This window comes from Felis catus, chromosome X (genome assembly GCF_018350175.1).
Source record: "Felis catus isolate Fca126 chromosome X, F.catus_Fca126_mat1.0, whole genome shotgun sequence".
In the NCBI taxonomy this organism is placed as follows: Eukaryota; Metazoa; Chordata; class Mammalia; order Carnivora; family Felidae; genus Felis; species Felis catus.
The window spans coordinates 126,935,870-126,962,769 of NC_058386.1; the positions used below are offsets into that span (position 1 = coordinate 126,935,870).

The following is a 26,900-nucleotide window of genomic DNA, read 5'->3' on the forward strand; positions in this document are numbered from 1 at the left end:
AATTATTGAATTTGTAAGTTGTCTTTGTTAGCATTATATTTCTTCATTTGATTGGGAAGTTTTCTTAGCAGGCTTCTTTAAGCAGGAAGATATTTGTTTATGACATTTTCATTTTTCCTTGTACCTTTGACACTTGACAGTAAATCTTAGATTGGACAAAGAAAGTAACTCATCCATACAAAATTAAGATATAGGTAAAGCTGTCTAAAAACATCTTAATTCTTTTTATTTATTTTTAAAACAATCAAATAGTGAAATTGACTTTTACTTTTCATGTTTAAGTCATGTATCTTAACACAGGTATGGATTCATGAAACCACCAACCATCAGGACACAGAACAGTTCCAACATGCCTCAAAACTCCCTCCTTCTATCCCATTATAGACATATATATAGTCATGTATACAGAGACAGTCATATATATGGTCATATCCTTGGCAACCACTGATCTGTTCTCCATTGCAGTATATTTGTATTTTTGAGGTTGTCCTACAAATGGAATCATACAATATATAACCTATTGAGATTATCTTTATTACTCGAGATAATGCCTTTGAGATTTATCCATTTTGTTGAATATATCAGTACTTCATTGTGTTTTATTGCTGAAGAGCATTGCATTTCATGATGTGGATGTACCACAGTGTGTTTAACCAGTCATTTGTTAAAGGACGTTTAGGTTGTTTCCAGTTCTTGGCCATTACAAATAAAGGTGCTGTGAGAATTAATATACACATGTTTATGTGATTGTTAAGTTTTTATTTCTCTAGGGTAAATACTCAGGAATGGAAATTAGGTGTATATTTAATTTTATAAGAAACTGGTTATAACTGTGACATCAACTCCAGGGTGTATGGGTTTTTTTCCCTACCACCAAGCAATTCTGTAACACCAGCTGGGTGTCCAACAATTTAACTCAATTCTGGTGCTATCTCTCTGGAGATGGTGTAGATTCCCACAAGTTAAGGGCTCAGTTCTATGGGACTCCCCTGAACCCACATGTCAGATGCCAATCGAAAGTCCAAATCATCACCTGTGCTTCTGACCCACCTCTATAGCTCAGAGGTTCCAACAACACCTTTCTTGGGTTCCATTAATTTGCTAGAGGAGCTCACAGAAGTCAGAGAAGTAATTTACTTACTAGATTACCAGCTTATTCAAAAAGGATACAACTAAGAAACAACCAGGTGGAGGAGAGGTGTAGGGAAAGGCATGGGGAAAGGATGCAGAGCTCCCATGCCTTCTCCAGGTATGCCACTCTCCTCAAATCTCCTGGTGTTCACCAACCTGGGTCTCTGAACTCCGTCCTTTGTGGTTTTTTATGTAGGCTTCATTACACAGGCACAATTGACTGAATCATCAGACACTGGTGACTGAGCTCAATACTCAGCCCCTCTCCCCTCTCTTGGGGGTGGGGGTGGGGTCAGGGGGGTGAGACTGAAAATTCCAGCCTTCTAGTCACTTGGTTGACTCTGTTGGCAATCTGCTCCCATCCTTAGGTGTGTGGTCTAAAAATCACCACACTAACGTAGCAAAAAGACATTTTTATTGCTCTCATCACAGAAAATCTCAAGGGTTTTAGAAGCTCTACCAGAAGGAGATGAAAACCAAATATAGATTTTATTTAAATCACAGTATCACACTGCCAAACTGTTTTCCAGAGTGGCTATGCTATTGTGAATCCCCACCAACAACGTATGAGACTTCCTGTTGCTCTGCATTCTTGACAGCATACTTAATTTTAAAATTACTACATTAGGTATTCTAATAGGTATGTAGCAGTATTTTGTTACGGTTTTAATATACATTTCCCTAATGACCAATGATATCGAGCATCTTTTCAGGTGTTCATTTCCCACTTCTTTGCTGAATTATCTATTCAAATCTTTTGCCCATTTGAAGAATTGCTTTTTTTCCTTATTGTTGGCATTTGAGAACATGTTTTAGAAAATAAAATAAAATGTTTTATACACTATATATATATACATATATAATACATATATAAAACGTATAAAAATATCTTGGCTATTGTGAATATATATATGCATATATATGTATATTCCATTAGTAATATATATATTACATCAGTCCTTTGCCAGATATATGATTGGTAAATATTTTCTTCCAGTCTGTACCTTGTCTCTTCATTCTCTTAACAGTATTTTTTTTATTACAAAAGCAAAAGTTACTAGTGTTGAGGAAGTCACATTCATCAATTTTTTCTTGTATGGACTGTTTTCGGTGTTTTCTCACCGAAAACCCTAGGTCAGAAAGATATTCTGCTATGTTTCCTAACAGTGTTATGGTTTTACATATTACATTTAGAACTATAATTCATTTTGAGTTAATCTTTGTATAATGTTAGGTCTAGGATCATTGGATACAGCTATCTAATTGTCCAACACCTTTTGATGAAAAGACTATCCTTCCTCCTTTGAATTGTTTTTGCACCAAATCAATTGGCTTACTTGTGTGGATCTATTTCTGCACTTTTATTCTCTATCATTAATCTACAGGTCTATTCCATTTACTAATATATGTTATGATTACTGCAGTTTGTAGTAAGTTGGAAAATCAAGTAGGATTATTACTCCAAATTCATTCTTTTTTGCAAAATCATTTTAGCTAATCTAGTCCTTTTGCCTTTTCGTATAAATTTCAGAATCAGCATGTCTGTGGCCACAAAAAAATCTTGCTGAAAATCTACAGACGTGGGAGGACTAAGAGCTCCACTGTTCGCAAACACAGTATGTCTCTCTGACTTCTTTCACTTTGTAGTTTTCATCATATAGACAATTCACATGTTTTGTTAGATTTGTATCTAAGCTTTCAATTTTTGGAGCTACTGTAAACATTCTTTTTTTTCTTTTTTTTAAATATGAAATTTATTGTCAAGTTGGTTTCCATACAACACCCAGTGCTCATCCCAACAGATGCCCTCTTCAATACCCATTACCCACCCTCCCCTCCCTCCCACCCCCCATCAGCCCTCAGTTTGTTTTCAGTTTAAACATTCTTTCTTAAATTTTGGTTTCCATTTATTCACTGATAGTATATAGAATACAAAATTTTTAAAGTTTTTATTTAAATTCCAGTTAGGTAACATACAGAGTAATACTCGTTTCAGGTGTATAATATAGTGATTGAACACTTCCAAACATCACCCAGTGCTCATCACATGTGACCTCCTTAATTCCCATCACCTATTTCACCCATTCCCCGCAGCTACCTCCCCTCTGGTAACTATCAGTCTGTTCTCTATAGTTAAGAGTCTGTTTCTTGGTTTCTTTCTCTCTCTGTTTTACCCTTTGATCCTCTGTTTTGTTTCCTAAATTCCATATATGAGTGAAACCATATGGTATTTGTCTTTCTCTGACTGACTTATTTCGCTTAGCATAGCTCTATCCATGTCATTGCAAATGGCAAGGTTTCATTTTTTTATGGCTGAGTAATACTCCATTGTGTATACTTCTTTATCCATTCATTAGTCGATGGACATTTGGGGTCTTTCCATAATTTGGTTATTGTTGATAATGCTGCTATAAACATTGAGGTGCATGTATCCCTTCAAAGTAGTATTTTTGTGTTCTTTGGGTAAATACCTAGTAGTGTAAATGCTGGATCACAGGGCAGTTCTATTTTTATTTTTTGAGGAACCTCCACACTGTTTTCCTGGCTGTATGTGCCAGTTTGCATTCCCACCAACAGTGCAAGAGGGTTCCAGTTTCTCCATGTCCTTGCCGACACTTGTTTTTTGTTTTTTGTGTTGTTGATTTTAGCCATTATGACAGGTGTGAGGTGGTATCTCATTGTAGTTTTGATTTGTATTTCCCTGATGATGAGTAATGTTGAGCATCTTTTCATGTGTCTGTTGGCTATATGTATATCTTCTTTGGAAAAATTTCTATTCATGTCTTCTACCCATTTTTTAATTGGATGATTTGCTTTTTGGGTGTTGTGTTTCGTAAGTTGTTTATAGATTTTGGATACTAGCCCTTTATCAGATATGTCATTTGCAAATATCTTCTTCCATTCCATAGGTTACCTTTTAGTTTTGTTGTTTCCTTCACTGTGTAGAAGTTTTTTTATTTTGATGAGGTCCCAAAGTTTATTTTGGCTTTTATTTCCCTTGCCTCAGGGGACATATCTAGTAAGAAGTTGTTACAGCCAATGTCAAAGAGGTTGCTGCCTGTATTCTCCTCTAGGACCCACATAGATGGGTCTTGTTTTTTTTTTTTAAAATCCATTCTGACAACATCCCATGTCTTTTGATTAGAGCATTTAGTCCGTTTACATTCAGAGTGATTATTGATAGATATTAACTTAGTGCAATTGTATTACTTGTTAAGTCATTGTTTCTGGAGATTTTCTCTGCTCGTTTCTAGTCTTTTTTTGCTTTTGGTGTTTCTTTGCCTACTTAAAGAGTCCCCTTTAATATTTCTTGTAGGGCTGGGTTAGTGGTCACAAAGTCCCTTATTTTTTGTCTGGGAAATTCTATCTCTTCTTCTATTCTGAATGATTGCCTTGCTGGATACAGTATTCTTGGCTGCAGATTTTTCCCATTCTGCATTTTGAGTGTATCATGTCACTCTCTTCTGGCTTGCCAAGTTTCTTTTGGGAAATTTGCAGCTAGCGTTATGGGTTTTCCCTTGTTAAGGTAAGGACTTCTTTTGTCTTGCTGCTTTTAAAATTTTTTCTTTATCACTATATTTTGCAAATTTAATTATAACGTTTCTTTGTGTTGGCCTGCTTTTGCTGATTTTGGTGGGAGTTCTCTGTGCCTCCTGGATCTAAATCTCTGTTTCCTTCCCCAGAATAGAGAAGTTTTCAGTTATTATTTCCTCAAATAAAATTAGTGCTCCCTTTTCTCTATATAGAATACAATTTATTTTTAACAGTTCTATTGAGATATAACTGCTATACAAAGAACTGCATATATTTAATATGTATAATTGGATGAGTTAGGCATATGAAAACACCCATGAGGGGCGCCTGGGTGGCGCAGTCGGTTAAGCGTCCGACTTCAGCCAGGTCACGATCTCGCAGTCCGTGAGTTCGAGCCCCGCGTCAGGCTCTGGGCTGATGGCTCGGAGCCTGGAGCCTGTTTCTGATTCTGTGTCTCCCTCTCTCTCTGCCCCTCCCCCGTTCATGCTCTGTCTCTCTCTGTCCCAAAAATAAATAAACGTTGGAAAAAAAATTTGAAAAAAAAAGAAAACACCCATGATACCATTACCAAATCAAGGTAATAGACATATGTAACACCTCTCAAAGTTTCTGTGTCTTTTAGGGTGGGTGTGTGTGTATGATAAAAACACTTAATATGAGATTACCCTATAACAAATTTTGAAGTGTACAATACCATATAGTCAACTATAGGCACTTATGTTATATAACAGATCTTTAGAATTATTCATGTAGCATAATTGAAGCTTTATACCTTTTGAATAACAACTCCCAATTTCCTTTCCTCCAGCTCCTTGCAACCACTATTATACTCTCCACTTCTACAGAATTTTAGACTACTTTATGGCTATTTTATATGCCTCATATAAGCGGACTCTTATATTTGCCTTTCTGTGACTGACTTATTTCACTGAACAAAATACCCTCCAGGTTCATACATGTTTTTGAAAATAACAGGATTTCCTTTTTTCAAATGCTGACTAACACTCCATTATTATATACATCCATGTGATTGTGATACATACATGATGTATGTATATATCACATTTTCTTTATCCATTTATTTGTCAATGGACACTTGGGTTGTTTCCACATCTTTGCTATTGTGAATAATGTTGCAGTAAATACAGGAGTGCAGATATCTCTTTGAGATCTTTTTTTTTTTAAATTTTTTTTAATGTTTATTTATTTTTGAGACAGAGAGAGACAGAGCATGAGCAGGGAAGGGGAAGAGAGAGAGGGAGACACAGAATGTGAAGCAGGCTCCAGGCTCTGAGCTGTCAGCACAGAGCCCGATGCGGGGCTCGAACTCACGAACTGTGAGATCATGACCTGAGCCGAAGTCAAACGTTTAACCGACTGAGCCACCCAGGCGCCCCGAGATCTTGATTTCAATACTTTTTGATATATACCAGAAGTGGAATTGCTAGATTATACAGCAATTGTTTTAGTTGTTTTCCATAACCACTGCACTGATTTACCTTCCTACCGATAGCGTACAGGGTTCCCTTTTTTCCACATCCTTGCCAACACTGCTATCTTGATTATAGCCACTCTAACGGGTATGAGATGATATATCATTATGGTTTTGGTTTGTCTTTCCCTGATGGTTAGTGATGTTTAGAACCTTTTCACATACTTGTTAACCATCTGTATACCTTTTTCCCCCCAGAAATATATTTTCACATCCTTTGCCAGTTTGGGGAATATAGAAGGGGAATAAAAAAGTGAAATTCTCCACCAGTTTGGCGGTACTTTAAATTCTGATGCCTTTTCCTGATCTGCTTGCTCTATTTGATTTTTAGAATTCTCAAATGGCTGGGCTAGGTGTTTTGTCAAGGTTCTATAGTCGGGTTCAATGGGAGATAAAGGGTGGCATATGTTTCCTCCATATTACCCAGAACCAGAACCTCTGTTGACTTTTAAAAAAAATGATTTTATTTTTAAGTAATTTCAACACCCAATGTGGGGCTCAAATTTCTAGCTCTGAGATCAAGAACCCCATGCATCACTGACTGAGTCAGCCAGCCACCCCTCCGTTGACTTTTTAAGTCAGTTTTCTGTCAAAGAATTCTTTTGATTTTAAAGTTATTTATATTTTATATATAAACATGTATTGATGATTTTATTGTTTTGTTAAACTTTATATCTCACAGATAACACACTGTAGTTTTAGCACTTTGTCATAAATTCGGATTATGAAACTGAACTTAGTGTATGAGAGATCATGCTTCTACTCCCTCCCCTCTTGTTTTTTTTTTCATAGTCATCATAATCATCCAGAAATGGTGGTTCATGTTCACAAATTCTTTGCCTATCCTCTCATGCAAATGTGGAGCCTAATTCTCCTCCCCTTTTATGGGCTGGCCGTAGTGACTCATTCCAACAAACAGAATGAGGTGGACGGGATACTGTGTGATTTCAGAGGGCAGGTTAAAAAAGGGACCATATAAAAAGACAGCATGAGCCACCATAAAAAATATCTGGCTACTTAAGAGAGAGAAGACAAGCCAAAGACTGAGAAAAGTATTTGCAAAAGACATATTTGATAAAGGACCATTATCCAAGATGTACAAAGAACTCTTAAAACTCAACAATAAAAAAACCAATCTGATTTAAAAAATGAGAAAAGGACCTGAACAGACACCTCAGCAAAGATATGCATATAAGCCTATGAAAATGTGCTTCATGTCATATGTTATCAGGGAAGTGCAAATTAAAGCAATGTGATACCACCACATGCCTATAAGAATGGCCACATTCCAAAACACTGGCAACACCGCAAGCTGGTGATGATGAGGAGCAACGGGTACAGAGCCACCTTGGAAAACAGATTGGTGGTTTCATGCAAAAGAAAGCCTACTCTTACTGTATGATCCAGTAGTTGTACTCCTTGGCATTTGCCCAAAGGGGTTGAAGACTATGTATGCACAGAAACCTGCACACGGCTGTATTCATAACTTAAAAATTGGAAGCAACCAAGGTGTCCTTTATTGGTGAGTGAATAAACTAACTGTGATACATCCAGACAATAGAATGTTATTCAGTGCTGAAAAGAAAAAAGCTATCAAGCCATGAAAAGACATGAATGAAACTGAAATGCCTATTACTAAGTAGAAGAAGCCAGTATGAAAAGAGTATATAATGTATGATTTCAACTATTTGACATTCTGGAAAAGGCAAAACTATGGAGACTATTTAAAATAACAGAGGTTGGTGGAACACCTGGGTGGCTCAGTCGGTTGAGCATCCGATTTCAGCTCAGGTCATGAGCTCACAGTCCGTGAGTTTGAGCCTCGTGTCTGGCTCTGTGCTGACAGCTCAGAGCCAGGATCCTGCTTCGGATTCTGTGTCTTCCTCTCTCTCTGCCCCTCCCACACTCGTGCTCTGTCTCCATGTCACTCAAAAAATGAATAAACATTAAAAAATTTTTAATGAAAAAATGAAATGTTGTGGTTGTTGAGGGGTAGTAGAGGAAAGGATGGGTAGATGGGACATGTATGACACTATAATGATGGATACATGTCATTACACATTTGTCCAAACTGTAGAATGTAGACCAACAAGAATGAACTGTCATGTAAAGTATGGACTTAGGTTGATAATGGTATGTCAATGTAGGTACATCGATTGTAACAAGCATACCACTCTGGGGTAGGATGTTGACAGTAGGGGAGGCTGTGTGTGGGTTGCAGGCAGGTGGTATTTGGGAATTCTCTGCAGTTTCTGCTCAATTTTGCTGTAAAACTGAAACTACCCTAACACATGGAGTCCATTTAAAAGGAAAAAAAAGGAAAAACTTCTGGCTACCCTGTAGCTCCCACACTGAAAAGATCTTGTGGAAAGCTCTAGCTATTTGAGTTTTCTAAGTGTAGGTGCCACACATATGAATAAAGTTTTACTCAGGATGACCTTGGCTCCAGCCACTATCTGACTACAACCTCATTAGAAACCCTGGGATAGACCATCAGGTAAACATAGTCCCAAATTCTGTGAGAGACCCACAAAAACCATGAGAAATTAGAAATGATTATTGTCATTTTAAGCCACTAAATTGTAATAGTTAAAGGAATTAAAAAAAAGTCCATTGAAGCTGAATTCACTATTAAAAACTCAGAATTACAGTAAATTCTGCAATGTTTACTTCCCTAATTTAGTGCATGCCATTAAACTACAAACTAAAAACAGCTTTGATTAGTATAAGATGATTTGTAGAATAACAAGTTATAAATGTTTGCTTTTCTCCATTTTTTACATGCTTTTGTGATACAGATGATACACTTGGATGTGTTCATCTCCAGGAAGCTCTCAGGGAATGTAACACAAAATTTAAGAAAAGACTACAGAGAGCCCATAGAATATAATATTTTCTTTCCATGGGCATAATGCTAGGGAGAAGAAACCTCCTTAGATGAAAGAACACAAATGCTATCTTTTATGAATCGACCTAGATGTTTGTACTTCTCTGTTATTTCATCTGAGTACTACCCTCTCTGCCACTTACCTTCTTTGCAAACCAGCAGGGCTCCAATGAGGCCTGAATTCAGGTCTTTCACCAGGTCCACATGAGAAAAATATGAGTAGGTGAGACATGGAGGATCCGAGGCCATCGGTCCATTCTCTTTCAGGACCTGCCAGACGTAGGTATGACTCTCACCAGGAAAGACTTTATCATCTTCCTTCTCCTTCTGGCTGGTCTGGTCCTCATATTCAGCACCTAGAGCAAGAAGGGATACAATTGTTCTTTCCGTACCCATTATTTACTCAAGGAAATGTATCAAGCTTGTTATTATCAACAGATTCTACACAAGAAATAGACTTTCTGCAACTGAATTTGGAAGACTACTAAGCAGCCTTACATAGCCCAGAGAAGTTGTAGACCACTAATGCAAACGTGAGGGGTTCGGGAGGGTCTCACTGCAACCTCCAGATATTAACAAATAATACTACTTTCATCATTGCATCTTTTTACCTAGTTTGCGTTCATTCAACTTGACAGACATAGGTTGCTTATGTACTTTGTCCCAGATTCTTTAATGAGCACTGGTGAGGATAGTGGAAAGGTGAGATACACGGAGTTTTAAAAATGTTTTTAACTTGGCTCTTCTTTGGAGGAACAGATCACATCAGGGGCAGATATTTTCTGGCCGCCCCATCCTTAGTGGTGTTAAAATGGACTCCTGGATTAGTGTGATGCCTTGATTCTCAATTGAGCACTATATGTGTTCATTGTTAATGAAGCGTCATTGCTTCCAGGTCATTTCAGTGGACAGGGGTAGAGAGTATTTAAAGGCACTGACCTCTTGTACTTCTATTGAAACATCTTTTCTAGCAACTCACCATAACTTCCCGGATTTATAATAGTCTCTGGAGTTCCAGAGCGGTTCAAGGCATTCAGGGGGCTCTTCATTTATACCCTATCTTATCCCCTAATATGTACACATCTGAGAGAGGGACCTCTCCAACACAGCAGTGCAACACACCCCTGAACTGCCCCTACTCCGCCTGTACTTTCACTAGAAGCTTTCAGCAACCAAGGCCACCTCCAAAGGACAGATGGGTAGTCCCCACTCTAAAGTCAGTCTCTCTGGGGTATAGGGACACCCTCTTCAGTGTGCACTAGGTACTACTGGCTTCATGTGGAAGCAACATCAGACCAACACCTGCACATGGCAGAGACAGGTAGACATTTTTAAAAACCTGAGTCAGCATCTGGGGATGGAATGTGCATTTCAGGTGCCTGTGTGATCATGGGTTGATATTAAATTCTAGACAGTAGATACATTTTGATAGGGAGGGAGGGAATCAGAGGAGATACACAAGGGGCTTCAACTGTATCTATAATGTTTAATTTCTTAAAGCAGAGATGGCAAAATGTTAAGATTTGGCAAAGTGAGGTGACAATTGTTTGTTTGCTATATTATTTTCTGTGCCTTTGTTTGAAGCATTTCATTAAGAAATGAATATCCTTTAAAAAAAAGAAATGAATATTCTCTTTCCTGACAGTAGGGTTGGGAAAGAGGTGTGGAACGTTTGATGAGAGGCCACGAATGTGTGAAGCACTGTAGCTGTCCTGGGGAGAGGGACGGTGAACCACCGGGAGAACTGTCGCAGTAGGATGGCCAGGAGGTGCCGAGCTGACGAATGAGGAACTTAGTGACATGATTCTGGGTGAATGTATACTTTTACTTCCACTATGGCCATTCACTTGGCTGCTAGTTGAATAGGCAGAGAATAGCTGTAACCAGGGTAGTGGTTTAGCCAAGTGAAGAGAATGGACATCAGGGAGGCCAGGAAACTGGGACTGCATGCAAGGGCACCATGTCTGTGATGAGCCAGGGCATATGAGCTGGGCAAGGAGGGAAGCGATAGCAGTGGATGGCAGATTCCAACGAGAATGAAGCGCTGTTGGAATGGGCAGTGAGAAACATTCAAGGTGGTGCTCAAACACTGAACACTTGAACTTGAGATTTCGGGGGCTGTTCAAGTTGCTAATAACAAAACCTATTCTTCAATGAACACAAAGGTGATTTGTGAAGACCAAGAAAAGTAGGTGGTACCTGGAAAAAAGCATTGTGCACAGCCCTTATAGTCTATTATCTACTAATGTGTATTATTTTTGGAAGATCCCTGCCTCCATCAGACTCTTATCTGAGCTTGTACGTCAGCCACCTGCAAATATTCTAAACAGAAGGTAAGGTGTTCTGTGTAATTTTCACTTTCTGTTATATGCGGAACAACACTGTTGTGACATTTGAGAGTTCAGGGAGTTCATCTGTCTGATATCAGTGTGTGTTTCACATGGAAGATGTCCTAAGGAGTGTACTGAATCAACAAAAATCCACTTCCGAAAGGACGTCATTTTGTAATTAGCCCTTGAGCCAGTCAAAGCTTTCTCCAGTAGTTTTGGGCTTGAGATACACAAGGAAGAGAGAAAAGTTGAGGAGTACATCACAGAGCTTCCTGTTGAGAAGACTGTTAAATAACCGTCCCAAATATAGCAATGTGAAACAACCACCACCTTACTACCCTCACTGACTCTGTGGGTCAGGAGCTCAGAGCACAGGCTCTTCTGCTCCAAGGTATCTAGGGTGTCAGCTGGCATGCCACAAACAGCTGAGGGCTAGAACCATCTGGAGGGTTTTTCATTCACGTATCTAGTAGCTGGATGGGACTGACCTGAAAACTGGATTCAGTTGGGACTGTCGACCAGTGCACTTACACCTGGGACTTTCTACTTGGCTTTGGCTTCCTCATGGGGACCTTGAGGAGTCAGGGGGCCAAATGGCATTTCAGGATGCCAAGAGTGAATGTTCCCACAAACAAGACAGAAGCAGCCTATTATTTCAGCACTCAGTGCCAAAAGTCACATGGCATGGGCTGTACCACACACTATTGGTCGAAGCAGTTACAGGCCTCCACAGATTAAAGGGAAAGAACTATAGATACCAGAGGCGCCTGGGGGGCTCAGTCAGCTGAGTGTCTGACTTCAGCTCAGGTTATGATCTTATGGTCTGAGAGTTCGAGCCCCGTGTCGGGCTCTGTGCTGACAGCTCGGAGCCTGGAGCCTGCTTCGGTTTCTGTCTCCCTCTCTCTCTGCCCCTCCTCCATGTACTCTTTCTCTCTCTCTCAAAAGTAAAATAAAACATTAAAAACATTTTAAAAAATATATAGATTCCAGCTCTTGATGGGAGGAGTGTCAAGGCACCTTCTACCATGTTTCTGTAAACCACCACACTAGGGCATTCTAAAAGTGAGTCACCGGTGCTCTGAAGTTGGAAGCTATCTCAACAATGTGCACTCAGTAACCAAGGTAGCTGGTAATCTACACAGAGATCTCACAGTCAGGCCCAGGGGCTGTGGCAATCTCTTTGGTCTCCACCTTCCACCTCCAGCCCCAATCCTGTTCCATCCCCTGATGTTTATGTCCTTGTATCTGCATCCTCCCTCTGCCTGGCCTCCACTGCACTGGGTGTCCTGGAGAACTCTCTACCCAACCCTCTGCAGTTAGCTGGTCAGCCTGATTCCAGGCTTAGCCTAGGGCCCCAGAAGTTAGCCAAATGCTGTGCCTCAGGGGCTATTCCACCCCGCTTCCTGGAACCATCAGTTATTATTCCTTTACCTGATCTCTGCTCAGCAGCTTTGGGTTGACACTTCGTGACTTGTATGTCTCCATGCTGTCTTTCAGGTTTCACCCAAAGTTTTGCAGCTCATGGCCAACCTCACCTAATCCTTATTGAGAACCTCACTTCACGGACACATCTATAGCTTGGGTTGGTGCCTCCCCACTGGTCCAGAAAAGAAAGTAAAAATGTACCTCTAGCACTGAACTTTCATTTTCAGCTCCACCAAATCTGAAATTTGCTTGGACCTGCTTTTCACTCGTTTTGTGGCTACTTTCACAGACACTTCACGTGAACAAGCTGTCTTGGTTTATATCTTGTGCCTTTAGATTCTAGCAGCCATGGCAAGTCATATGGCTAAGCTGCACATCAATATGGCAGGGAAAAATAGCCCTCCCACTCTGGAGAGGGGATGATTACTTGCTAAACAGTAACATGATTTACCAGAGTTGGCTTGGGAGAGAAAAATGACAGGTTTGCAAAGTTATGCAAACATAAAACAGATCAGCATTTGCCTGCAACTAGAAATGGGAATGGGTCTGCAAAGAGAGAATTTCTTGAAGTGACAGAAGTGTTCTAAAGACGAATTGTGTTGATGGCTGCACACGTGTAAAAGTCTACGAAAATTCATCAAACTGCTTTTTATTGAAATGTAGTTGACATACGATATTGTATTAGTTTCAGGTGTACCACATGGTGATTTGGCAATTGCATACATTGCTCAATGGTAATCACAGTAAGTCTGGTTACATTTTTCACCATACAAAGTTGTTACAGTATTATTGACTTCATTCATTATGCTGTACATTACATCCCTGTGACTTATTTATTTTATAATGGGAAGTTTATACTTTTTAATCCCCTCCACCTATTTTTCCCATCCCCCAACTTCCCTAGTCTCTGGAAACCACCAGATTGTTCTTTGTGTCTATGAATCTGTTTCTGTTTTGTTTTGTTTTTAGATTTCACATATAAATAAAACCATATAGTATTTGTCTTTCTCTGTCTGACTTATTTCAGTTAGCATAATACACTCTAGTTCCATTCACATAATTGGAAATGCAAGATTTCATTCTTTTCATTGGCTGAGTAATATTCCAGTGTGTGTGTGTGTGTGTGTGTGTGTGTGTGTGTGTGCGTGTGTGTGTGTGTTTGTGTGTGTGTGTGTGTGTGTGTGTGAGAGAGAGAGAGAGAGAGAGAGAGAGAAAGAGAGAGAGAGAGTATCCCACACCTTCTATATCCATTCATCTATGGATGGACACCTGTGTTGCTTCCATATTTGGGCTATTGTAAATAATGCTGCAATGAACATAGGGGAGCATATATCTTTTCAAATTGTGTTGTTTTCAGTTTCTTTGGACAAATACCCAGAAGCAGAATTGCTGGATCATATGGTAGCTCTATTTTTAATTTTTGGAGTCACCTCCATGCTGTTTTCTACAGTGGCAGCACCAGCAGTGCATGAGGCTTTCCTTTGTGTCACACCCTCAGCAGCACTTGTTATTTCTTGTCTTTTTGATACTAGCCACTCTGACAGGCGTGAGGTGGTACCTCAGTGTGGTTTTGACTTGTATTTCCCTGATGATGAGTGATGTTGAGCATCTTTTCATGTGTCTGTTAGCCATCTGGATGTCTTCTTTGGAAAAATGTCTAGTCAGGTCCTCTGCCATTCTTCGTTTGTTTGTTTTAATTGGGTGGTTTGTTTTCTTTGATATTTAGTTTTGATATTTAGTTTTGTGAATTCTTTATATATTTTGCATATTAACCCATTATGGGACATTTCATTTGCAAATACCTTTTCCCATATAGTAGGTTGCTGTTTCATTTTATCGATGGTTTCCTTCATGTATGCCAAAACTTTTTAGTTTGATACAGTTCCATTTGTTTATACCTGCCTTTGTTGCTGTTGCTGTCAAACTACTTTAAATGGGTGAATTTTATGATATGTAAGTTATACTTCAATAAAACTGTACAAAAGTGTTATGGGGAGAGGGGCACCTGGGTGGCTCACTTAGTTAAGCATCTGACTTTGGTTGAGGTCATGAGCCTGGAGTCTGCTTCAGATTCTATGTCTCCCTTTCTCTCTGCCCCTCCCCATCCCCTCCCTCTCAAAAAAATGAATAAACATTTAAAAAATTTTTAAAAACTAAAAAATGCTATGGAGAGGGGCACCTGGCTGGCTCAGTTGGTAGAGCATGCAACTTTTGATCTCAACTTAAAAAAAAAAATGTTATGGGGAAAACATACACAAAACTCAATTTTAGATGGATCACAGACCTATATACAAAAGGTAAAATAATAAAACTTCTGGAGAAAAGCATGGAAGAAACTCTTCAAGACTTTGGGGTAGGCGAATAAATATCTTTTTTTTTAATCTTTATTTTTGAGAGAGAGAGAGAGACAGAGTGGGAGCAGGGGAGGGGCAGAGAGAGAGGGAGGCACAGAATGTGAAGCAGGCTCCAGGCTCTGAGCTTCCAGCACAGAGCCCGACGTGGGGCTCGAACCCATGAATCATGAGATCATGACCTGAGCCAAAGTCAGACGCTCAACCGACTGAGCCACCCAGGTGACCCAGGGTAGGCAAATATCTTAAACAGGACATGAAGCTCTAACATGGAAAGAAAAAAGTGATAATTTTTTGGGTTGAACTTCTGTGCTTCATTAGTAACTTTTGTTTGCCAAAAACTTATTGAGACAGTGAAAATTCAAGGCACAGACTGGAAGAAGATATGCAAATATTTACATCTGTCAAATGGTGTGTATTAAGAATATATAAAGTACCTGTACAAATCAATAAGAAAAAGATAAACAACTCCTTTTTTCAATAGGAAATCAGTTAAACACTTGATACGATATTTTACAGTAGGGTATCAGAAAGGTCAACACATCACAGATTTAACTGACATCCTGGGGCTCCCAGGCTAGTCTAAGAAGGCCAGGAGCTTGTGGATCACAACATGTGAGTATACAGGCTTCTGACAGGGCCATAAGTCACATGGATTTGAGGCCATTGCCTCACTGTGTTGCTCCTGGGCAGAACCACTGTGGATGCACATGTGAGAGATTAAATAGTTTTCCCAGACTTCACCAGGCATAGGGTGCAAAACAGTCATCTCTATGCTCACCCCGAGCTGCAGGACTGTGAGGACCCTGGCCTCTCTAAAAAGCTCCTAGATATGTTCTGGAAGCTCCCAGTGGATAATCCTCATGGGAATAGCCTGCCTGGCTCCAGCCAGAATTGGGATGACATTTCCTCTATACCACCAGCCCCCACCTGTCATCTTCCCCCAACCCAGGTCTGCCTTGGCCTTATGGGTACAACTCAAAAAATTAAGACTTTCCAATTTCAGAAGCAATTAGTCAACATGTAAGCACAGTTAGGCTGTTCAACATAGGGCATGTGCTCAAATTCTTTATTAATGATTTTCTTGAATCTTCTTGATCTATATATGCCCTAGTTTATCTGGACAATGTGGCACCCCCTTCACTCCCTTCATGCATTGTGAAGGTTAAGGAGACGCTAGGTAAAGTGGGGACTGAGGCCATACAGGTTGTTTATTTTAACGAGGTCAGCTTGTGCTTATCACGTAGTGGCATTGATATTTAGAAACTGGGGGGAGGGGAGGGAGAGGAAATATCTAGAAAGTGAGAATCTAAGGAAGGAAGAATTCTATTTCATTTCCATATCATGAGCCTTCATCCTCCCTAGAAAATTTCTGGGCATAGGAAGGCAGATAAGTGGAATTGTTAGGATCTGTAGCCTGGCTCCTCAAGGGAGAACAGGAACCAAATTAACTTCAGGGCTTCAACTAAGATGACAATGTTCCTGACTTCATGAAACAGGCCTTGGTTTGAATCCTGACTCCCCCATTCACCAGCGGTATGACCCTGTGTTCAATACTCCTTTATCCCTGGGATGAGAGGACACTAGCAAGGCATCTGACTCACCTTCAGAAGCTTTCCAATAGGATACACCAACAGCATGAAGACTGACAGGGTGAGAAGCCATGTTCTTGAGTGTAATGACCACTGTGTCAAAAACTTCGGCCCGGATGGTAGGACCCAGCAGACCTGCAAGAACAGGATGTCCCTCAAAGGTCACTTGGAGAGCAGCACTCCGGAAAAGCTGGTATTATGAAAGTGATGGCCAAAGTCATGTCCCTGTGATTATTGATAGAAAGTAGTAATTGAATGAATAAATGCATAAACTGCCATCACCAGCTCAGTGTCATGATTCTTCTGAGGATAGATTTCTGGCAATTCATTCAGTTGAGTTCCTACTATATTCTAGGAACTGTCCTAGGCACTGGAGACACAGGAGTGAATAAGACACATCATGAAAATTATATTCTACAGAATGAAATCAGGAACATAAAGAAATAAGAACTATTCTGTTTGTGGTCAATGCTGTAAAAGATGGTAGTGAGCTAGAAAATGCCGAAGCAGGAGATACAAGATCCTTTAAGTATAGGGGTCAGGAAGGGCATGTTTGAGGAGGTGGAATTTGAGCAGAGATATAATTAAAAAGCAAGATTTGCAAAGATCTCATAGAATAACATTCAAAGCACATGAAACAAATGGAAAAGTCCTGAGACAGGAATAATATTGACATGGTTGAGTAAGATGTGAACGAGCAGGGGAATAATAGAAAATAGGGTTATAAAGGCAGGGAGCGAACGTAACATGTAGGACTTTGTAGGGCCCAGGGGTTTGGATGAATTTGGAATTCATAAGAAGTGAGCAGACTTGGGACTTATTTTGGATGAAGAGTCAACAAGACTTGCTGATGGACTGGATATTAGAGATAGGAAAAGAAAAAAGAGAGCAGCTAAGGATGATTCCTGTGCTTTGGGCTTGTGTAACTGGGTGGCAGTCAGGCCACGACACAGAAAATTAAGAGGGAAACCAAATCAAGACTTTTGACTTACACACATATTAAGTATAAGATACCTACAAAATGATTTGAGTGAACTGGATTCAATGGGACAAAAACATAAAATAAACTTATTTTGCATAGTTTTTAACTGTGTTCTGTGCAGTTTCCCTTCTATCACTTTGAATAGTCTCCAAATTTCTCCAGTAACCTTCACATATCAGCAGTATCATATTAGTCCAGTGATACCAGTCTAGACCAATTAGTCCAGTCTAGTAAAATATCAAACGTTTGATGTCTCCTGCAATTTAAGGGTCCTTCCCTCCTTCAGCTAAGTCCTGACAATTTCAGAAACGTATGTTCTCATCTTCCTCTCCTAACCCTCTTCCCCGACTCACCTTGCTGCCTCTGGGCCCTCTAAGGTTGGAGCTAGTGAGAAAAGGACAGGGGCGGAAAAAGAGGCATGATTGTTCTCGGAAGGAACAGTGATAATGTGGCTTTGGCACCCCTGGTGGTGGGACATGCCAAAATTCTGTGTCTTTCATCCTTAGGGAATTTATACGAGTTCTTTGGAGACTCTCTGTCTTCCAATCATGCTCTCTCCAGCTGTCACTTGTATCTCTCTTCTCAGTTTTTGCTTCTGACAATACAATCACAGAGACCTTTTCTGGAGTCACCCAGCCCTGGTAGGAAGACATCCTGGGCAGGATCTTCTCAAGACAAATCTTGTCCTATGACCTTGCTCATCTCACACCTAACAGCAACAGTGCACTTAGCTTCAGCTATAACCCACAATCCTTATGATGACATCAGGGGAAGTTCCCCAAAGACTCTGGCCTTGACAAATTTTCCAGATAAAAACCAGGCACTAGTCAGAGTCTTACAAGCTCCACAGGTGTTATGTCAAGCCTTCTAAATGGTTCTCCTAAGGCCTCCTTCACTACACCTTGACATGAGGGTGAGGCCTCCTTCCCCTGTGGGGTGGAGGATATACGAATCACCAAAATTGGTTTCCAAAGAAATCATCAAGTCTACATTATTTCATAAGTTTCTAGTCTTCTTTTATATAGGCTGGAGGTGCATGATGGGCTAAGGGTTGTAGAACCAATTTGGGGACACCAGCTAAACAAGTCCTAAATATGAGGACTGATCTTTCTCTTTAGAATTGGGGGGGGGTGCTTGTCACCTAGAGGTCTCAGAAATAATTCTAAGGTAGGAGATGTCTCATCTTAATATCCTGTTACGTTCTTACTTGATATCTAAGTGGGCATATCAAGTAAGCAGTGTGAACTGAAGATATAAACCTGGGAGTAACTGGTACAGAGATGGTGTCTTAAAATTTCTATACCAGATTGGGTAACATCAATCTGGATAACTGGATAACATCAGCTAGGGATAGAAGCTAAAGAGAAGATAAAGGAAGCCCTGGTCCAAGACCCAGAGGACTCTAACATCTAGAGTACAGCAGAGAAGGAGGGCCTGGCACAAAGACGGAGAATACTCAGTGTATTTCCCTGACAGGTGGTAGTAAGGGAAGCCTAGCCCTCTTCAACTGTAGCTGGAAGACTGGGGGATCCTTGCCAGGACACCAGACACAGATATTCAGTTTCATAATACACAGTCAGTGTTGTTTCCATTACCCATCCATGGTGGCCTGGGCTTGGCAATGTTGAAAAGGCGATCTGTAAACTCTACAAACACAGTCTTTCTGTACATGACTGATGTGTTGAATGGCAAAGATCTTGGCACCCCAGGGGATAACCTGTGTGAAGAAAGGAAAAAGTCATTCATTTTGGTGACCTTCTTTGAACCCATTTTGAAAAGCAGCTGAAAGTAAAGCTTCTATCCCACTCTCCTCTACTGTTAACAAGGCAAATTGGAAATTGTGTATAAGCCCCTGCTATAGGCTGAATGTTTATGTGTGCACAAAACGGGATTACTGACCTTAGAAAAGAGACTTCAGAGAGATCTCTCACCTCTTCCACCACACAAAGGTACAGTGAAAATATGGCCATCCATGAACAAGGAACAGGGCCCTCACCAAACACCAAATCTACTGGCACCTTGATCTTGGACTTTCAGCCTCCAGAACTACGAGAAATAAATGTCTGTTGTCTGTAAGCCACCCACTGTGTGGGGTTTTGTTATAGCAGCCTGAGCTGAGACAATCCCTAATATCTATAAAACCAAAACACTGTTTTCAAAAGTCACCTGGGGGCGCCTGGGTGGCTCAGTCGGTTAAGTGTCCAACTTTGGCTCAGGTCATGATCTCGTGGTTCGTGAGTTTGAGCCCTGCATCCAGACTCTCCTGTCAGTGCAGAGCCTGCTTAGGATCCTATGACCCTCTCTCTCTCTCTGCCCCTCCCCTGCTCATGGTCTCTTTCTCAAAAATAAACATTTAAAAAAAAGTCATCTGAGGGGCACCTGGGTGGCTCAGTCAGTTGAGCTCCGACTTCAGCTCAGGTCATGCTCTTCCAGTTCAAGGGTTCAAGCCCCGTGTTAGGCTCTGTGCTGACAGCTCGGAGCCTGGAGCCTGCTTCAGATTCTGTGTCTCCCTCTCTCTCTGCCCCTGTTCCGCTTGCACCCTGTCTTGTTCTATCTCTGTCTAAAATAAATAAGCGTTAAAAAAATTTTTGAAGAGTCATATGATACATTAGGTGCTGTTTGATAAAATAAATCATAAATTGGTACATATACGCTACATCAGCAAAAATTCCTTTGCCAAAGCAGGCACTACATGGTCCTTCAATTTCATCTCCAAAAGAGGGTGACTTTAAATAAGTTGTATTTAAATTTTGTCAGTATGTACCTCAAATTATACTTCCCTTCTTAGGGATACCAGGAATATCACAGAGAAAATTACTGGTTCCCGACTGTTTCCTCTCTGTACCTGACAAGTTAGGTTGTCGTGTTCTGGGGCCCAGTCTAGGTTAAGTGATCAAAATGACCAATGTGAATCCTAGTGAGAAAGGTTCCAGGTGAATGGTTGAAAATATGCAGTGGTTGAAGGCGACTAGTGCCACTCATTTTCACACTCAGAGTCATTGGGCAGAAACCATATGCTCCGTGCCACTGTGCCATCACAAAACACATATGAGAAATGAACATGGAAAAGGAGATACACACTTAGATATGGAGAGGTGTTATTTCTTTTTCACATTTGACATCAGATTTCAATCTCATATATTTGAGGAATAATTACAAATGACCTCTTATGGTTAACTGTTCACAACTGCACACTAGGTCACCCGATGCCCCTTTCTCCACTTAAAACCCGACTCTTGTTTTCTTGTAACACTGGAAAGGAAACAGCTGCGGGTCCCTTACAGCCAAGTGGGGATGTATACACACAAAACATAGTGGGTGGCATCTCCGTACACCATGGTTTGGATGGCAACATCTGGCTTGGTAAACAGGATAGAAAAGGGTAAGAAGAGAGAAGGAGGTCTCATTATAAAAGAAACTCAAATGCACTCCAGCGTCCCCCCCACCCCCGTGGTTGAAACTGCTGAGTCAGCAGCCCTGTGTGCTCTCTGCCAGGTGTCAGCAGCTGGAATCCGACTGTGGGAAGGAAGGTCAGGCACTACCCATCTATCCCCTTCCACTTCCTGGCTAAGGAGAAGATTCAGGGAATTGGGGTGAATAGCTGGACAGGGACAGGAACGTAGGCTTTCAGACCCAGGCCCTTGGTACTCAATGTTCACTTAACCCATATGTTGTCAAACTCATTTCTTGGTCATCTTCATAAACTTGCAATCCGTGAAGCAATACTTCTTCAGTCCGAATAATGTTGGAAACAATTCAGTTGCCATGCGTAAGTTTCCTCTGCACAACATTTTCTGACTTGGTTGTGATTACGATGAGACTTTTCATCTATCACTCCACCAGAGCGTAGCACACTCCCTGTGGAGCTGAGCTTGGGGTGAATGTGTCAGTGGGGCTTATGAACTGTCATTTATCGTTCATGCTGCTTCTCTTCACCTGGAGCTTACATAACTGCCTCTTTTTAAATGTAATAATTAGGTCAATGCTTCTTGATTTATTTTTAAAAGATAATACCAACACAGTAATAAGACCAGGGTGAAATAGTGCAGTTCTAACATCCCAATCTGAAAGGAATTTTCTTCTATATTATACAGAGGAATCTAGCATTAATAGACACTCAGAAGTAGCGTTTGGTGTAAGCATTTAAGGATGGGCAGAAGGTTTGTGTGTTGGACGCCAAGGACCTTCAACACAGAATATTTTCAGCTTCAAAATTAAAAACAATTGTGACCTCGTGGCGCAATGGTAGCACGTCTGACTCCAAAATTGAAAACAATTTTCTAATGGGGCACCTGAGTGGCTCAGTCAGTTAAGCATCTGACTCTTGATTTCGACTCAGGCTATGATCTCATGGTTTGTGAATTCGAGCCCTGCATCAGGCTCTGCACTGATAGCACGGGGCCTGCTTTGATTCTCTCTCTGTCTCTCTCTCTATCTCTCTATCTCTCTCCTTCCTTGCCTCTCTCTCTCAAATTCAATACATGAACATTAAAAAAACAATTTTATAGGATAAATGGAATGATTACTAACATAGCAATAGCCAGTACTGAATGTTATAGTGGGATGATCCACGTTAGTTTTCCAATTGAATACAATAAAGAATGATTTTTCCCTGTCACTGTAAAATTGAGATCTGCTATCTTTAACATCTTTAAGACTATGGATGCCAGGTGCTGGTTGGAGCAGGTAGTTGAGAGATTCTTCTTGGATTATTATAATTAGCACAGGAGTGACGCAAGTAGCTTGGAATAGGGTGCTCACATATGCCACAATCTGGCCAAAAGGCCCGTGGACACCTCCCAAGGTCACAATCACATCTATATGTAGGTCTTTTTCTTCTGTGTGTGTGTGTGTGTGTGTGTGTGTGTGTGTGTGTGTGTGTATGTGTGTGTGTTTTGAGCAGTTCAAGGAACTTGGTAAAGGCAGTATGGTCTTGGTCAGGAGTTGAAATAACCTCACATCCCTGAACAGCATAGTATTCCTTAGCTTTGGGCTTACTAGAATCAAAGTGTCCACTGGCTAATTCAGGCAAAAAAACTTTCCCTCTCTCCTTCTGTGTATCCTATAAGTGGATGGCACCTGCATCAGCACAGGCTTTGCTCCAAAGATTACAAACACATTCATCCAGAGGCTGACTCAGAACCACAAGGCAGTATTTCAGCTTCCTGGTGGGAAGCAGGGGTTCCACAGGGCAGAGACATGTTCTGCATCAGACTGCTGGCCTACTATGGCAGGTGGTGGGGCACACGTGGTTTCTTATGTCTTGTTTGCCCTCACAGGCTTTTGAAAAGCAGAAGATTGTGAGAGGTGGATATACTTGGTATGGGGGACCACTGAAGAAGGAACCCCAAACACAAACCAGTAAAGCCAGTAAGATACATACTCCCCTGTTACAAATAACAACAATGAGGATAAAAGTGGAGGAAAGGACAGGCAGCTTTCAATTGTGAGTAGCAGCATGCCTGGAGCAAAAGCCACGCCACACTGGGGATTACCAGATGCGAAATCAATGACTAGGTGTCTGGCATTTATTGCTTACCTATTCTTTTTCTCAATCCAGTGCTGAAATAACAAAAATCTCAGTGTGCCTTTCAGGAGCAGCAATACCAGAGAATTGTTCATTCCCATACGAAAATTTGCTTTTTCTTATAAAGGATTTAGTGACAATGCTGAGGTAGAGAAGGAAAATGCTATCTAAAAATGGTGATGGGGGCATCTGGCTGGTTCAGTCAGTGAAGTCTCTGACTCTTGGTTTTGGCTCAGGTAATGATCTCACGGTTTGTGAGTTTGAGCCCTGCATTGGGCTCTGTGCTGACTGTGCAGAGCCTGCTTAGAGTTCTCTGTCTCCCTCTTTCTTTGCCTCTCCCCCGCTCATTCTCTCTCTCTCTCTCTCTCTCTCTCTCTCTCTCAAAATACATAAACTTTAAAAATGGTGAATACTGCTAAATAGGAAAATCGGTGATCTATGGGGATTTTAAATTTTTCCCATTTTTATTTAAAAAATTTTTAATGTTTATTTTTGAGAGAGAGAGAGAGAGAGAGAGAGAGAGAGAGAGAGAGAGAGAATGAGTGGGGGAGGGGCAGAGAGAGAGGGAGACACAGAATCCAAAGCAGGCTCCAGGCTCTGAGCTGTCACCACAGAGCCCCATGTGGGGCTCAAACCCACAAACTGCGAGATCATGACCTGAGCCGAAGTCGGACGCTTAACTGACTGAGCCACCCAGGCGCCCCAATTTTTTCCCAGTTTTAAAATTGTAGTAAAACACATAAAACATAAAATTTCCTCTTAAACATTTTTAAGTGTACAGTTCAGTGGTACTAAGTAAGTTAATATTGTTGTGTAACCATCACCACCATCCGTATTCATAACTCTTATCTTGCACAACTGAAACTCAGTATCCATCAAACAATAATTTGTCATTCTCCACTCTCCTCGGCTTCTGAAAATGCCATTTACTTTCTGTTGCTATGATTTGGTCTACTCTAAGTACCTCATATACGGTATTTGTCTTTTTGTACCTGACTCATTTCACTTAGCATAATGTCCTTAAGGTTTATCCATGTTGTAACGTATGTCAGAATTCTCTTCCTTTTTCAGGCTGAATAATATTCCATCATGCGAACAGATCACATGTTGTTTATCCAGGTGGACACTTGGGTTGCCCATGTTTTCACTATTGAGAATAATTTTGCTTTGAACGTGGGTGTACAAATAACTCTTCAAGATCCTGCTTTCAATTATTTTGAGTATAAACCCAGAAATGGAATTGAAGGGATTCTATGGTAATTTTTAAAAAGTTTTGAGGAGTCACCACACTGTTTTTCACCAAGGCTACATCATTTACATTCCCAGCAACAGTGCAGAAGTGTTCCAATTTCTCCTCATCTTCATCAAGACTTATTTTCTATTTTTTGTTTGTTTGTGTAATAGCCATCCTAATGGGTGAGAGATCATATCACTTTATAGCTTTGATTTGTATTTCCCTGGGTGGTTTTGAGTGTCTTTTCATGTGCTTATTGGCTGTTTGTACACCTTCTTTGGAAAAATGTCTATTCAAGTTTGTTTTGCCCATTTTTTTTCATTTTGACCATTTTCTTTTAAATTTTTTTTTCCAACGTTTATTTATTTTTGGGACAGAGAGAGACAGAGCATGAACGGGGGAGGGGCAGAGAGAGAGGGAGACACAGAATCGGAAACAGGCTCCAGGCTCTGAGCCATCAGCCCAGAGCCCGACGCGGGGCTCGAACTCCCGGACCGCGAGATCGTGACCTGGCTGAAGTCGGACGCTTAACCGACTGCGCCACCCAGGTGCCCCCATTTTGACCATTTTCGAATTACGTTGTTTGCTTTCTTGTTGAGTGCTTTTTTAAAAAAGATTTTATTTTTTTAAGTAATCTCTACACCCAACATGAGGCTCGAACTCACAACCCTGAGACCAAGAGTTGTATGTTCTACTGAATGAGCCAGTCAGGCACCCCTTTCCTATTGAGTTTTAATGAGTTCTCCATATACAGGTTTCCCCTGCTATCCAAAAGTAGAGTGTGCCTATGAAACCTTTTGTAAGATGCGGTGGCATAAAACAAAGAAGCAACTACCATTTTGTATTATGGATACTAATCCCTTGTCAGGTATACGATTTGCAAATATTTTCTCTCATCCTGTGAATTCTTTTTTAACTCTTTCGATACAAGTGTCTTTGATACACAAAATTTTAGATTTTCATTAAGTCCAATTTGTTTTTCTTTTTTTTGTCTGTGACTTTGGTGTCCTGTCCAAGCAATCATTGCCAAATCCAATGTCATGAGCATTTTGCATGTGGATATCCAGTTTTCCCAGCGCCATTCTTGAAAAGACTATCTTTTCCCCACTGAATGATCTTAAAACTCTTGTGGAAAGGCATTGGACCACATATGCAAGGGTTTATTTCTGGACTTCCTATTCTATTGGTCTGTATCTGTGTGTTTATGCCAGTGGTACACTATTTTGAAGACTGTAGCTTTGTAGTAACTGTTGAAATTAGGAAGTATGAGTCTTCCAACTTTTTTAGGGTTGTTTTGGCTATTTGGGGTCCCTTGAGATTCCATATGAACTTTAGGATGGGTTTTTCTGTTTCTGCAAAAAAGAAGAAGAAGAAGAAGAAGAAGAAGAAGAAGAAGAAGAAGAAGAAGAAAGAAAAGAAAAAAAGAAAACATTGGGATTTTGATAGGGATGGCATGAAATCTGTAGATTGCTTTGGGTAGTATTGACATCTTAACAATACCAAATCTTTCATTTCATGAATGTGGGATGTGTTTCCATTTAGGTCTTTAAATTCTTTCAGAAATGTTTTGTAGTTTTCATTGCAGAAGTCTTTCTCCTTGTTAATTCCGAAGAATTTTATTCTTTCTGATGCTACTGTCAATGGAATTGTTTTCTGTATTGACTTTGTATCCTGCTACTTTGTTGAATTTATTAGTTCTAATAGGTTTCTTTGTGTGTGGAATCTTTAACATTTTCTACATATAAAATCATGTCATCTGTAAACAGGGATCATTTTGTTTCTTCCTTTCTGATTTGGATGATTTTTGTATTGGTTTCTCATCTAATTTCTCTGGCTAGGATTTCTAGTACTATACTGAATAGAATTAGGAAAAGTCCTTGCCTTATTCCTGATCTAAGAGGAAAACCTTTCAGTCTTTTACCACTGAGTGTGATATTCACTGTGGGTTTGTCACATATGGCTTTTTATGTTGACTTCGTTTCATTCTATTAATAGGTGTTGGATGTTTTTTATTATGAAATGGTGTGGAATTTTGTTAAATGCTTTAGATGCATCAGTTGAGATGATAGTGTATTATCCCCTTTATTCTCTTAATGCTGTGTCTTATATTGATTGATTTTTATATGTTGAACTATCCTTGGATTCCCAGAATAAATCCCACTGGGTCACTGTGTATAAATCTTTTCACGTGTTGCTGAATTTGGTTTGCTAGTATTTTGTTGAATATTTTTGTATCAATGTTCATAAAGGTATCAGTCGGCAGTTTTCTTGTAGTGTCTTTGTCTGGCTTTGGTATCAGGGTAATTCTGACCTTAGAATGAATTAGGGAGGGGCGCCTGGGTGGCTCAGTTGGTTAAGCGGGCGACTTCGGCTCAGGTCACGATCCCATGGTCCGTGAGTTTGAGCCCTGCGTGG

General features: G+C 40.4%; 1 protein-coding gene across 2 annotated transcripts in view; it reads right to left on the bottom strand.

Annotated features, from left to right (window-relative positions):
- The window catches only part of F8 (coagulation factor VIII), a 131,052-nt gene that overhangs the window by 84,572 nt on the left and 19,580 nt on the right, over window positions 1-26,900 (bottom strand). For both annotated transcript variants that reach the window (XM_045051148.1, XM_004001054.5), the window contains 3 exons: window positions 19,320-19,441; window positions 16,755-16,877; window positions 9,188-9,400 (listed from right to left, as the gene is read on the bottom strand). In XM_045051148.1, the coding sequence (XP_044907083.1) occupies window positions 9,188-9,400; window positions 16,755-16,877; window positions 19,320-19,441 (458 nt within the window). The remainder of the gene's footprint in view (window positions 1-9,187; window positions 9,401-16,754; window positions 16,878-19,319; window positions 19,442-26,900) is intronic.